The following is a 15,195-nucleotide window of genomic DNA, read 5'->3' as shown; positions in this document are numbered from 1 at the left end:
TGGCTGGGAGCAGCAATCAGTGAAGAGCAGCCAGAGGCTTTGGAACAGTATCATAGGAACAACACCAGAGTCTCTTAGGTATCTCTGTACAGCGCCGGGCACAAGCTCAGAAGGGGGTCCATAGCACTCGCTTCCTCCCCTCTCGCAGCACTGCAGAAGCGGAGGGTCTGAGAGCGAGCGGAGCAGCAGGGATCCAGCATGGGAACTGAGAACCCAAGGGACCCTGGGAACTGTAGTTCCTTGTCCAGCTCCCTGCCTAGAGAGCCAGCCCTGGAGCAGGGACGGAACTACATTTCTCAGCATTCCCTTGGCCACTATCAACAGGAAAGGGAGAGGGAAAGAGTGGGGAAGCTGTGAGACCCCATGTGCTCCAGCTTGCTGTGAATGGGGAGCTGGCTGCTAGAAGGGGGTGGCGCTGTGAATGGGGAACAAGTATGCCCAAGGAGTAAAAGGCTTTGGCCCAGATACCACCCTTAGAAGACTTCCCCAGACTGGCTTAGGGATGCTGGTGTGACTTCGCCTGGCAGTCCCCAAAGAAGGAACTGGGTGGAATGAATGGACAGTGCCCCTCTCTGGCTGAAACCTAGCAGGGGAGGTATGTGGACCCCAGCAGGAGAAGTTAAACTGAAAAGTAAGGGAGGAGAGGCTCTATTAGAGGACGTGGGCAGCTTTAGGTACAGTACCAGGCACACAGGAGGATTTCCACTTCTGAGCCATGGAAGCAGAAATTGACTTTTCCTTTCCAGATTTATCCAATATTCAGCAAGGGAATCTAGCACCTGCCTTCCAGATTTGAACACCCTCAAAATTCAGGAGTGCTTAAGCTCAATTTGGGAAGCTGTTACTTCATTTCTCCCAAATCAAATATACTGATCCACGGTAATTTGCTGTAGAAAAATTAGGATAAAATTGAGCAACAAATGCTGGGGTCTTCCCAGTGCTAACTAGGACTTGAATTGCTATTTTCAATAGCCATTGCCATTTTTTTTAGTTTTGTTTATTTAAAAAGAAGACAGTGATATTGCATTGGCAAATTCCCCACAGAAATGAAGAGTGGAAGAAAAGAATAACAAAGGCACCTCAACTTTTCCGCATTTATGTAGGACAGTCTTACAGTATGGATCAGATATCCTCCAATCACACAAGCTGAAAATTGTTCCACTTGTCTGCAGTTCTGTAACCATGCAGGAACCAGTCCTGTCTGTGCACATCCAAAATTCCGGCTGAATTCAGAAGGTCCTTGCTTTTGTAACCATACTACGTGATATTTTCAGCCCTGGTAAGCTAAACAGGAGGCCTCTCAGAAAAAGTTAGGAGCCGTAGGAAGTGTTGCTTATTCACTAGGTAATGTGAGACCATCCTGTTACAATAGTAAACCAGTGCAGCACAGAATGCATCTTGCTCGTGGAGTCTAGAATGGGGTCCTTTGCTTCTATATGCAGCCCATTAAAGACAATGAAAAGACTCTCACTTCAACAGAAGTTATACCCAGGGTAACTCCCATTTACTGCAACAGAACTGGTTATACACAGGGTAACTCCACTGTCTTCACAGGGTCCTGGTCCCACAGCAGAGGGGTGGCCATGTGAGCTTGTTGCAGAGCTGCTGCTCGGGGATGGGAACCTCCTGGCACTCCAGCCTCCAAAATAATTCAGGCTGCACTTTCTGCACGACTATGTGCTAGCTGAGAGGTGTGCGGGAATTGGTGGCCTCTGCTGCAGGTGATGGGCATCTCAGGTACTTAAAGTCATGGCCTGGAGGAGGGAAGCGCCTAACTCCAGCGCCTAGGGCCAGCGCTGAGAATTTAGAACCCCTAGTGCTGCCATTGCAAGGTTCAAGCGTGCTCAGCCTTGGAATTGCCAGCCCTCCCTTGCTAGCAGCTGCAGCTATCTAAGGCTGGCCTCTGACAATTGACCCCATGGCTGTAGCCAGAGAAGCTGCAGGTGGCTCTGTGACTATTGGGGCCATTAAGCTAGGAGCGGATAAAGAAACCGGAGTTAACCTCAAGGAACAGAGGCCACCAGTAGGAAAGGAATGTCAAGGGGAGCAGGAAAAGAGGAAGCAGATCAGGCTTGCAGGGGGAGAATAGGCCCAGCTGGCTAGGGAGCATGTCCAAGGTAGAAGAGAAACAAGCATAGGGAGAGGTGGTGGTGAGCAGGCAGTAGACTAGCATGTAGATGGGAGCAGAGGGAGAAAGGCTGGTGACTTCAGGTTCCCAGGGGCTAAGTCTTCACTTTGGGGAAATGGTGTTTGCAAGTGGCTTGCTCAAATGGCAGGATGAGCGCTGAGGGAGGGATTTGTCAGAATTGATCAGGTATCTGCTGGCTGTGAAACTTTATTGAGCTGAGACCAGAACCACATACAGTGACTGGTGACATAGGGTGGTACTGGAGACATGGCTACAGAACATCTGAATGAGGAAGGAGATAAATCTGTGAGGAGTTTCCCCTGATCATTGTGAAATTACTGCTCACTGTGGACACTGGTAAACCCACATGGATATATACAGCTTAATGAGAAAACCTGGGGGCTGAGGGAGCTGTGTACGGCAATGCAGATAGTCATGCAGAGGTGTGTGATCAAAATGAAAAATGTCCCCGAGATTCAGTACCGGGTACACTATGGCACCAATGGCACTGCTACACCAGGCCCACACTCGGAGCCCACGACGACTACATGGGGGCCCACAAAAGGTTAATCCGGCCCTGGCTGGCTCCCACTCACCGCTCTGACAGTGCATGCCGCCTGGGTGCCATGGCATAGGCAGCCCCAAGGAGGGAGAGGTGGAAGAGGGTAGAGTGGGGACCAAGCAGCTGCCTTGCAGGGAGGGGGAGCAGCCAGGGTGTTGTGGGATCATCCCGCCCCCAGCGGTGCTGCCATTCCGCATCCCTGCTAGGCAGCTGCTTGGTCCTTGCTCTGCTCTCTGGCTTCCCCCCTTGGGGCTGCATGTGCAAGGGCATCTGGGCAGTGTTCATCAAAATCTGGCTGTGCTCATGTGACCAGGAAGCAGCTCTCTTTGCAAAAAGCTTCTTCTGATCCGTCTCCATTGAAAACCCTGCAGGCTCTCTGATATCGTGATTGCAGACCGCTGTTCAGCAAGCAATGGGTTAATGCTGATCTGAGCTGTTGCCCTTTGTAAAGGCAGATGGGGCTTCTGTTTGCAATAGAGTGCAATAGACTGCCCCACAGATTGCTGGCATAGAGAGGACTAAGGAAGTTGCCCCAAGAAACTCTGGGATACATCTGGAGGATTTCTTGAACCCAAGAACATCAAGCCAAACATCAAGCTGGGGCTGCATGCACACAGGAAAGCAATAGGGCTCAGCCCCTGGGTCCCAACTTAGTACAGGCTCAGGGTCTTGCTCACATGCTCAGGGTCTAACTGATCATCATATTTGGGGTCAGGAAGGAATTTTCCCCCAGGTCAGATTAGCTGAGACCTTGGGGTTTTTTGCTTTCCTCTGCAGCATGGGGCACAGGTCACTTGCAGGTTTAAATTAGTGTAAATGGTGAATTCTCTGTAACTTGAAGGCTTTAACCCATGATTTGAGGACTTAAGTAACTCAGCCAGAGGTCTGAGATCTATTACAGGAGTGGGTGAGGTTCTGTGGCCTGCATTATGCAGGAGATCAGACTAGATGATCATGATGGTCCCTTCTGACCATCTATCGAGGAACACAGGCTCAGACCCTCCAGTCCTGCAGGGGCCTGGGACTATAGGTTTGAGCCCAAGGTTAACACAATTGGTGTGTGGACACAAGGGGGGTTAAGCTCAAGCTACATTGCTGTGTAGACTTAGTTACCAAATAAGGACCTGTCACACGAATGCATGTTCACCAAATATGCAAATTAAGGCAACAATTTCTTTTGCATCAATTCCAGCTTTTTGGATTTTCAGCCTTAGTGGTGAAGAGGCCTTGGCCTCTGCACCTCCCTTCTGGCTCTCTTCATCCTGCTCCAACTTCTTGGCAGTGCTGCTCTAGAGAACCTGTACTGCTAGGAACTCCCCTGCTTGCAACAAGCTATGGAATCCATGGAGATGGAAGAGGAGGAGAAGGAGAAGAATGAATTTCCGCAGTATTGAGGAGCCTGATCTGGGCCCAAATATAAAGTCAAAGAACTTTATCTTTCATGACCTCTTCCTTTCTGTTCTTCCAGTGCACAGGCACATACAGAATGTGAAGGGAAAAGCATTCTCTCCAATAAATGTTAATGTCCAAGGTACTAACAATATCCAGGTTAGTTCTCTCTTTTAATAGAGATGGCTGTAGCTGATCCCACCAGATTGTGGATTTTGTCAGACCTGATTATCCAAATCAAGGGCACTCTCTCCCCCATTCACATGAAAGGGATTCTCCAACTCATGTGGAGCCAGATAAATCTTGTCTGAGTACCTTTAATATGAATTAGGTTGGCCCTCAGAGAAAGTCATGTTTTTACAATTGTAGCACTTCATTAAACCACAAGGAATAACTATTTCTGCTAGTTTATCTTAGTTCAGTTTATCTAGCTGTGTGGTATTCAGTCTTTCTCTTACTATTTCCCCCCTCCCCCCCCATTTCATGTCCATCCTAGAGGAGCATCATTTCAAAAGGAGAGAGCTCTGTAAATCTAAACAAAATTACATGCAGCATCTTTCTTTGTTCTCGCCTTATGAGAATATTCTGGCTCGGCTTGCTCATCAAGTGACAGCTTGATAGAGACTATTAAGAGAAAATATAAGACAGTAAGTCCCAAACTACAATTTCAGCGGAGTGGCTGAAAATGAATGCAAATTACATCTGTACTCAGTAATAGAGATACAGGGCCAAATTCTTCTCTCAGTTACACCAGAGTAAATCAAGTTACGGCCATGAACTTAGTCTCAAGTGACCTGTGTTTAATTGCAGGCTCTATCCTAGGCTGACCCCTTGCGTGACCTAGTTCCATATCTGTAATATGGGGATAACAGTACTTCCTTACTCTCAACTTTTGTCAGTCTTTTCTGTTGAGATTGTAGGATCTTCAGGGCATATGTTATCTCTGATAGAGCCCAGTATAATGGAGCCCTGAGCTCCCATCTGGGACTGCTTGGCACTACTCTACTACAAATAATAACGATTAACTGACTTCATAGATATTTTCTATTAAGTTTGTCACTTGATGAGCAGGTCAAGACAAACGGATAAAAATCTGTAAGTGCAGTTCAAAACCAATAAATTTCCTCCACCAGAGATAGAATGTAATTATCCAGAAATCCATTGTTTTACTGTAACGTAACCAGGCTGAACATAGAAACAGGCTGAGACAAGCTAGAAAGAGACTGAAACCAAACCAGGGAAGTGGGGAAGAGTTGTTCGCTCAGGAAACAAACCTTCCTTTCAATGCAACATCCCAAATCTTTGACGCAAGAAAGTTCAATGTCTGTATGAGCTGTATTGTCAGGTCTATTCCTAAGTGCCCAACCCTTTCTATCTTCTTTGGGATAATTAGCTGTGGGGATATTTTCACAAGTGTGGCTCCAGAAATAGTTCCTTTAGCAAACCAATGTTAAATGTCTGTAAACTAGACTCTTCTGTAATTAGTTGTAAATGGTAATCACTTTGCTTCCTGGCTTTTGCCAGCTGTTTCACTCTAAATTAGGGTTACATGGAAAAGAATTGATGGTTAGACTATCCTTGAAGCACTCATGATGCATCCCCAATAGTTTTGCCTATGTGCAAAAGTCTTAATTAAATAGAGCTGCGTATTGCCTGCTGAAGTGAGGTGGTAGAAGCCATGTATGTGGCTACGAGTAGAATACATGTACATAATACTAACTTCAGAGAACTCTGCTTGTAAGTAGTAACTTTTCTTTCTCTGTAAGCCTGATTTCTGAAGGCTCTCACATGCAGAGATTTAGTGACAAAAAGGAGTGAGCTGACCCTAGAATTTTAAGAACACAAGATTTCTAATGGGTCTTGACAGTTCAAGGGCTAAAGAAGCATTTTAATCTTTTGTGCCCACCCAGTCTCCATACAAATGTAAATATCTTTCTTTAACTATTTGCCAAGAAATCTGGTTTTAATTTGTTAGCAGCAACCCCCATTTCCCGCAGCTTTTTCAGAGTCATGTCACAAGTTTGGCGGCACTTTGACGTTTTTCTCTGTCACTGTGTCATTGTTTATATGATGTCTGTTTCTTCAGTCCTCCTTTTTATGCCTGGAATATTTTTCTTTAATTATTTCACTGGCCAAAAGGAATTTGGGATTACTAGACAGGATGAGAATAGATTAGCCTTTTTTCTTTCCTCAACAAGCGTTGAAGTTCCCATAGGAAATAAATAATATTCCCAAAACATACAGCGTTTTTTATTTTTTTTTAATTAACTAAAATGATTAGGCCTAATAGAGAACATAAAGGAAATATCACCAATAATAGTTGAGTATCTTATTGGTATATATAGTGCCCGCTATTGTTATTTATGACCTTTTCTGCCTTCTAGTGTGGACTTATTCCAGCCTTAGGGAGTTTACTTTACTCCTAATAGCAAAAGGCTCTCTAGTTCCCACAGAGTCATTCAGAGACTGACTCATACTCCTTATGTTAATTGTTCAGCTCTCAAAATACAGCACTTACAGGGTGTGGCTCCAAGGGGAACATCCACTGTACTTATAGGGCATGTTCAGAAGTGTTTCACATATAAATCATTTTGGTTTTTATTTTTGATGCCTTAACTCTTTTCTATCACAGTTTATGGGAGAAGCATTTGAAAACAAAATAGAAAGGTCTCAGGTAGCATTATAATCTCTCAGGATTTCACCTCTGAACTATTCATTTCAAACCAGGCTCAGGTCACAAGCGAAATGATATTTGTTGTCTCAGTGTTTGTCTGGGACCTTTTATCCTCATTCCAAAACCACCACACAGTCCAGGCAGGTAGGGTTCTCTGTATAGGTGAGAGCTGAGGTTCATTGGCTGACATATTGAGTATGGGCAGCACCTGTGTACAGTCTTCCTTTGTCTACTTTGTATTCTCGGGTTTCTAAGTGCTACTTTTCACCAACCATTTACTCTTCTCCCCAACCCCCCCTCCCCAAAAAGCACCTAATGGACAAGTGGTCACATCTCAATTGACCCCCTCTTTGGCAATCTCAGCAGAGTGAATGAGATTTGACACTGTGCTACCTCAACAGCCTTAGGGTTAATCCCTACAGGGCAGAGTGGAAGCATATTGGTGGGGCAGCATAGGGGAAACACTGCTGCTACCCAGTCTCTAATTGTTCTTTGGCTAAATAGGACTTCACTCTCCAGGACTATCATCCAGAAATTATTGGGTGAGGTTCTCTGGGCTGTATTGTGCAGGAGGGCAGACTAGATGATTGTAAAAGTCATTCCTTGCCATAAAATCTATGAATCTGTGAAATTCACTTTCCAATTAAAAAATAAAAACCAAACCAGCTCGCCCTCACACACACCCCCTTACAGGGCTCCCCTCCCGGATAATGCACAACCTTATGGGAATGCATTATATAAAATGGGGGAGAGAGTTGGGGCAGGTATTTATGATTCATGTTAAAATAATTGGGGTTTGATTTTGAGATTGAAATTATATGTGTATTTGCCTGCACTTACTTTGTGTGCGCATTACTACAAACGTGCATGGAGAATAGGTGCCCATGTCTGGCTCCAGATGGCTTTGTGAAACTATTAATGCACGCACAATTGTTCATAGAATTTACATGTGAAAATCAGGCTCATAACATCTGTACTTTTTTTTAATTAACTACCCAAATGGCCAGATTTCTTCCCCCACCCTTCCTCTCCTCTCCACTCACAAAGCAGGAAACTGTTTCCACTGAGTCATTTCACTGGGGAGAGAGGTGAGGTTTGGCCCCCTCCCAAAGAACAAACAGGGCTAGTCCCCCAGAGCCATCAGGTTCCCAAGTTATGTCACAGGCACTGGTCATGTACACATTTGCTTTGTGCCTCCACAGTCCCTCTTGGCTTTCCTCGGCTCTTGCTGGCTGCCTAGCAGCATAACTGTCCCTTCTAGACCCACAGTCCAGTGCAGGGGGCATAGTAAGACCGCAGTCTCCCCATCTGCAGAGGCTGGCCCCAATGGAGTTCTTTAACTAGATTGGAGAGGAACAATTCTGCAAGAGAGACAATTCCCACCCACCCCAATGCCATTTCTCCTTTTCCCCGCCACATTACTCTGCCAAGTTCTTATCCCTTCTGTACACAGCCTCAAAAGATTACACTGATGTAAAGTGTCCGGGAGTTAGCAGTGAGGTCAGCAAACAGCCTAACTCTGTGTAAAATTGGTTCATTGTGAAAGGAAATGCTCACAGCTTGAGGAGAAGAGCATTTCCCTTTCTTTTTCCCCATCTCCAAATTATATAAAACCATGGTACTGCTGTTAGTTGAGACCAGAAAGAATCCCCCTGTGGTCTGAGAGTGGCCAACCACATCAAGCCCTGATCATCAAAATGTCAGTATTAAAAGTTTAACCCTTGCCTTCTTAAATTGAGTAAGTAATACTCTGCATATTTTTAGTAAATATGGAAAGTTATGGGAATTCTTCAGAGAATAAGGGTATAGACCACTGCGCCACTCAGTCTCTTCAGAAAAAAAACTGACAAACACACTGTCTGCAACAGAGATTCCTGGCATTTGTCACAGTTTGAGCCACAAAGATGTCAGATATTTGCCAATGGTTTCCTCAGATGGATTGGAATCTACATCCTTTACATTACATTCTTGTTTGTTTGTGGTATATCTTAACATACAAAATATGTGTAGTGGGAGCCTGAGAGGGGAGCAAACTGACCAAGGTGTCCCAAATATTATAAAATTAAAAAGAATTTTATTCTGAGCTGCTTCTCTAGGCTGTTCAGATTAAAAATAATAAAGAACATCTGTAAGTCATGGCTTTAGCAGCGGAGTTTTATTTTCAGTAATAGAAGCTTAATGGCTCACATTTTAAACCTGTGTTTTCTTTTGGAGCAGAAAGAAAAGCTTTCTAGTGGGACCTCTGAATATTTTGCTGAATCTACTGAAAACAAAAAGTGTAAAATTCCTCCGACTCGACAGATAAAGCAAGACATCTTGCAAAAGATGTACGTCTACCTCTTCTTTTTTTCCTATTTGTAAGATGTCAAATATATGATTTGACAATGAGTAATGCAGTCTGGCATACATAGTGAAATGTTAAGTAATGTGCACCCTTTTCTGTATATATAGGATTACTGTAGGCTAGTAAACATAGACAGGCAACTGACTATGAATAAGCATATAAAAACACCCATTCTCATTTTATAGAATACCAGATAGAGCCCTTACAACCCACTTGTGTCCCTCGTAGCAACAGGCAGAGCCAACATGCTTCCTCTAAAGAAAATTTGAGCCAAAACAAATACATGTGATGTTTGAATCTGGTGGAAAACATTTTTTAAAAAGATTCACAACCCCACCCCTCCTTGTGTGTATGAGTCTGCAATATACAGATGGGAAAGAGGGTCGGGGCAAAAGTTTTTTTAAGCCTGCTTTGTGCTCCCCCATTCCTGGGCCAGCTGTGTGTCAGACTGGTCCTCTGGTGCAAGTTAGAGAATCCAGTGGCCCTAAAGGGTTATTACAGCACCTGGGGATCAATGGATTGCAGTGAGTCCTGGCAACACCCCTTTAGCCCTAGTCACATCCCCTGTGCTGGCTACAGAGAGGGGATTAGGATGGGAGCCGCTATGCTGGCTCTACATCACTGGAAGGTTCCCCATTTCTGAACTGATCCTCCCAGGGCAGGATATACTAGCTTTAGAGCTGTTTTGCATCAGCAGAACAGCAGAAAGCAGTTTCAGCAAGGGAGAAGCTGTGCTGAGATCTTAGACTTTAAATCCTACGTATGCAGCTGCTGTACTTCTGCATCATGTTAATCTTCCAACCTGTGTGAAGTTTAGATTTGTGTGTAACCTGTGCAATTGAACAGTGTTTATGTACTGACACTCCATCAGGTCTCTTGTAATTCCATTTTCCTTTAATATCTTTTGGAATATCATCCACTTATTTTACCGAAGTCGTCCTCCAGATGAACAGGCTTGATATCAGCGGGGTAGTGGTTAAATTTTAGTAATACTTTGAAATGTACCAGGAGAAATTCCAGAGAAACATTCTAAATTAGATTAGAAACTAACTCTCCCTCTTTCTCTGCATGTTGTACATATGTATGTATGTGTATGGTTTGAAACCATATAGTCACATTTTGAAGCACTTCTTTATCTAGCCAGTTTGGGAAGGAATTCAATACACTTATGCAGTATTGACCCCTAACATCTGTAATAAATCTAAAGTTCTGCCTGTTAGAATAAAATTTGAACTCCTTCACAGCTTAGTCATTAATAATTAGGATTCCCCTAGTGCAGTGGAAAATCAGATGGATAGTGCTTGATACTATCCACACTAGACAAACATTATTGTCAAGATGATACACAGACCAGCTTTTTCCAAATTCAGAATGGGGTTGCCCTAGCAGTCTTTCAGAATTTGTAAAAAGGGCTGTAAAAATCAGTAACAATTCTTTATTAAACAAAACAAAATACTTTTTTATTACAGTGTGAAAAGGACAGAAACAAGGAACAGTGACATGAGCAAACCTCAAACCAGCAAGGACACAATGCAAGTGTATCTTGGCTCAGGGGACTCGGAGATAGGGAGCAGGAAGAAGGAACATCAAGCTCCTTCCGATCCTCAGTCTGAAGTAAAATCTAGGAGTATAGGACAACCAAAGGATTGCATGAATACAGCTGAGAGCAACTCGGAGCTTCCTGCCTTAGAACTGGAAAATCATGTTAATCAGACACAGCCAGATGATGCTAGCAGCCAGCAAACACTTCACTCCGCAGAGTGGTTAAAGATGAGACTTCTAAGCAGTAACCCTCCATGTAGCTGTGAGTCAGCACTGCCAGGTCCAAAAGAAAGTCAAAGAATGACTAAAACACAGAATCAACAAAAGAGTTGTGGTTCAGAGGAAGGGTTAGACCATTGCAAGAAAGTATCTTCTGAACAGGGTCATTTAATCCCCAGAGACGTAGAAAGGAAAAAGAGCAACTCTGATTGTTTAGAACCATCTTCGGAGGAGAAGTCCCTACTGAATCCCAAGTTGTTTTCTAAGCAAGACTTGGCAAAAGCCATGTCTGATGAAGAGTCACTTACTTTGGGAAAAATTCCCCCAAGACCTGTTTTCATAAAAAATAATATACCAGTAATACAGACAAACCAAAATGAGCCAGCCGCAACCACTGAAGAATTATCCCTGATGCCGCTATCCTCTTATTTAAAATTTAACTTCAAACCTTCAGAGAAACTTATCCAAAAAAGAAAGCAAGAGGGAGAAGATGGGCCCAGAAAGTTAAAACTACGGAGACTTAAGAAGTAATGATGTATTAAATATTACCAAGGTGAAATCAGTTGTGCAACCAAACTTGTATTCAATGGACCGACATATATGGTGAGTTTTTAGGAAGCAGTTCTAAATAAAGAGAAGTGATCAAAATACTGAATGTTAAACATAGTGTCCATGTTGCTAAACTTTCTAACAATAAAATGTTAATATTTAAAGCTAGACATTCTATAGGGACGTGTTTTGATTCTACTAATAAATCAGCATCTGGACATCTGATGACAAAAAATGCTATAGTAACTTCCACTATAGTCAGTTAACTGGTACAGATTCTCCATTTTTCTGCAGACTACTAAACTCACCATTTTATTCATTGGTACAAGCTCATCATTTAGTCTTTTGGGGGGAAAATACTTGGTTAATTCATTTGGTCTTTGGAACCTTGTCAAGCAAATAAATACTCACGAAAAAGTACCCTAGTATAGGGCTCTCATCTAAAATATTTTCAAGTAAGACCGTAGCCAGATTAAAAACTGATATGTGCAACAGTCATTTAGGGCCTGGTTTTTCAGCAGGGACTCAACATAAATGCACACACTTTTCTCGTGCTAGCTATGCACACGGGTGGTAGAATTTTCACATGCATACTTCATTGAGAGAAATGAAGTTTGTATGTGCAAAGCCCATCACCTTCAGGTGCAGGAGTTATTGTTGGGGTAAGTGCATGCACACACATTAAAAATCAAACATTATCTGTACTTGAGGGCCACTTACTAAAGCTTCCTTTTGTGTATTTGGGTTTAAGCTAAATCTGTAGTATTTGACTATTACCAATATGGCATTGGAGTTAGTTCCTAATGTCACATCTTTTCTAATATTGCTTTTATGACTTGTGTACTTCATTTTGTGTACCAATTAACTCATTATTTGTAGTTTTCTTCCTAAAATGGATACAATAAAATGGCAAGAAATTTCATTTTTGGTCAGTCTTAAAATCAATATGGCCACTGAAACTACAGTATATGGAGTCAGTCTCACAAACTCCTACTACTTGGCACAGAGCTTACTAATAGGAGTGCCACCATGTACTTCAGTTTGAATATATGTGGCTTCAAGTGTTGCACTTAGTAATCTAAGTGTTGGCAGGTTGGGCCTTAGATGATAGCAGTCATCTTAACAGTTGAGAGTAGGACACTGTCAACTTGAACGGCACTTTTGTACCCACAGTTAGAGCCCTGCGTGGATACAATTTTATAACCACGGATACAGATATGTGCGGATATAAATCGGTATCCGCAGAACCGCAGCGCTGTCCTGGGAACTGCAGTGGTGAAAGGAGCAGAACGTGTGGGGCCACTGCTCCCAGGAGCCAGCGCCCTGCCGATGGTAGTTCCTCCATGCAGCTGTACTGCCCGCAACCCCGCCCCCAGCCCTGACCCCAGCCCTTCCACACAGCTGTCTGCGTCTCCTGTCTGGGAGCATGCGCACTGCTTGAACACAAGAGCATGACCAGGGACAGCTGCTGGTAAGCCTGATGCCCGCCACAGTGGGTGGGGCTGCGGGCGGTACAGCCGTGCCAGAGGAGCTGTTGGTGTGGGGCACTGGCTCCTGGGAGCGGCAGCCCCACGTTCTGCTCCTTTCACCACTGCGGTTCCCAGGAGAGCCCTGCGGTTCCGCAGATACCGATTTATATCCGCGGTTATCCACATCCGCGGATATAAATTTGTATCCACACAGGGCTCTACCCACAGTTGTTACAAGTAACCCCTCTGATTACTATGAATGTGAAAGAGATTAAAGAAAGAGACATTTTCTTCATTTTTTTTTTCAGTTTGGTGACTTTGACAGCACTTTTGTATAGTCCGTTTCACAGCATGCCTGTTGATGCTCACCCATCCCCAGTCTATGCAAGAGGACATTTACGAGTAACAGGAGCAGCAAAGCTGACAGTGAAGAGGTATCAGGCAGAAGTGTAGATGGAGGAAGGGTGGACATGTTTAGTGCCATCCCACAAGATCATTTTAGATATCAGGAGGGAAACAGAAATCATTTGCATATTTATTAAGTGATTTAAATGAAGTATTGGGGCATTATTTAAAAGGTGCTCTGTCAGAAAACTGATTTAAAAATATAAAAAATATTCCATTATCAGTGTCATATTAAAGTATCAATACAAATATTTTAGACATTTAGTATATTGCTGCGTGCATGGTCTATGTGAAATAGTTGAGTAGTATAGAGACTGAGACAAGGAAAGGTTATAAGCACGTGTTCCACCTGAGTTCTCAATTTCCATTATTTCCAATTTGCTTGTGCCTGGATCCCTTTTGCTGTGAGCTTTCCAATACATTCTAGGTTGTAGCACAATTAGGGTGTTAACAACAGGAGAAGTTCAGATGATAATCCGTTAACATGCATTGACTTGAGTATGGAAAATCACTTGAATTTCTTCTTTCCTGTTTATCCCTTTCTGCCTATTAAGAAATCCTATGCATGGTTCATCAAGACTGGCAAACTCATTGATTACAGCTGTAATAAACACTAACATGTTTGAGCAAGCAGGGCTCAAATTTCCCATTGTTATATTTTCTTAAATGCTTTAAAGCCTTTTTTCACAAAGGGGGGAAAAAGCATAAAGTCAATTAATTCAAGAAGTTCTGGAAAGCAAAATCTGATGGCATACAGTGTGTATCATCATGTATTATTATTAGTCGGTATTACAGTTCAAAGTTATGGTTACATTTTCAGTTGAAACACTCCCTTTAATTTAGTTTTCATCTTAATTGAATAAGATAGAATGCATATACTTTTAAAGCAGTTATTCAGGCAAGAAATTATCCAGTGGTGAGACTTTCCAAAGCACCTTGCTACAGCATAATCCTCAATTACTCCTGGAGCCTCAGCTGGCACTGCTGTGCATAATCACCATTTTTCATCTGTGTAAGGTAAGACTACCATGAATGATTCACTCAGGTGTGGGCAGCTCTTGCTGAAGTTTTTCATGCCTCTATAACCATCTGTTGCCATACACTCTTGCTACCTTTGTCCTTCTGATCTTGGCTGTCCTGAATCTTTAGGTTTTTCTGATGCACTCTCCAACCACATACAGCTCATTGAGAAAAGGTTATGATCCAGGATCATGCTGGTCAATGGTGTTGAGTGATATCCTGAGCTAGGCTTAGGAACAGAAAAATGTAAGAAATGTTTTTCGTGGTAAACAGATTATGAGCTAGCAGCGTGGATTCTTGGGACCCTAATTTTCCAGAAAATTTGCTTCAGAACATGTTTAGTATACTTCCAGGTAAAGGTAATATTAAGGACTCAGTTGTATTCTGCAGTGATGATGAACCACTTTGCATGAAATAATAAATACTTTCTGTGATATGGGGGCATACCCTCTTTTTTAAAGTGGGACTTCAAATCACTGTGAGAACTGAAAAAATTGAAGGGCATAATTTGCTAGAAATTTCTACTGCCAGCACAGCTGGCAGAGATCTGTCAAGAGAGGTCCAGGGAAAGGTTAAGGCTGTGAGAAACTGACTGGCCAACCCCAGGAAATGCAAAAATCATGCTTAAAAAATATGTATTTGTTGTAAAGAATGAGACCTCCTTGCCCTAAAAATGTATCATCCAGGAAACTTTTAACTGCTGTGATTTCTTGAATACACACATAATAAAGCAGTTCTTTCAAAGTTTGGTAATCTGTAATGTCTGAAAACTATCCTTTTTGTGTTTTTAACATTAAAGCTGTTCAAATTTTAAACTTAGTAAATGTCTTAGATCAAAGGCTGGCTTGGCCTTTACAAGTTTTATGTATGAAGAGAAAGCTGCTAAAATAAGTT

At 42.9% G+C, this 15,195-nt stretch overlaps 1 protein-coding gene across 6 annotated transcripts in view; it reads left to right on the top strand.

The window, feature by feature from the left end:
• Nucleotides 1-12,612, top strand: part of SLX4IP (SLX4 interacting protein) — a 129,748-nt gene extending 117,136 nt beyond the window's left edge. For 5 of the 6 annotated variants that reach the window (XM_073339608.2, XM_073339609.2, XM_073339610.2 and 2 more), the window contains 2 exons: nucleotides 8,971-9,080; nucleotides 10,567-12,611. In XM_073339608.2, coding sequence (XP_073195709.2) covers nucleotides 8,971-9,080; nucleotides 10,567-11,389 — 933 coding nt within the window. In that variant the 3' untranslated portion in view covers nucleotides 11,390-12,611. Of the gene's footprint in view, nucleotides 1-8,970; nucleotides 9,081-10,566 lie in introns of all 6 variants that reach the window. The other variant, XM_078852355.1, reaches the window with a different exon arrangement.
• The last annotated feature ends 2,583 nt before the right edge of the window (nucleotides 12,613-15,195 follow it).

This window comes from Lepidochelys kempii, chromosome 3 (assembly GCF_965140285.1).
Source record: "Lepidochelys kempii isolate rLepKem1 chromosome 3, rLepKem1.hap1, whole genome shotgun sequence".
Classification (NCBI taxonomy): Eukaryota; Metazoa; Chordata; order Testudines; family Cheloniidae; genus Lepidochelys; species Lepidochelys kempii.
The sequence above is the reverse complement of the archived record's forward strand: the minus strand, read 5'-3'. Positions and strand labels throughout refer to the sequence as shown.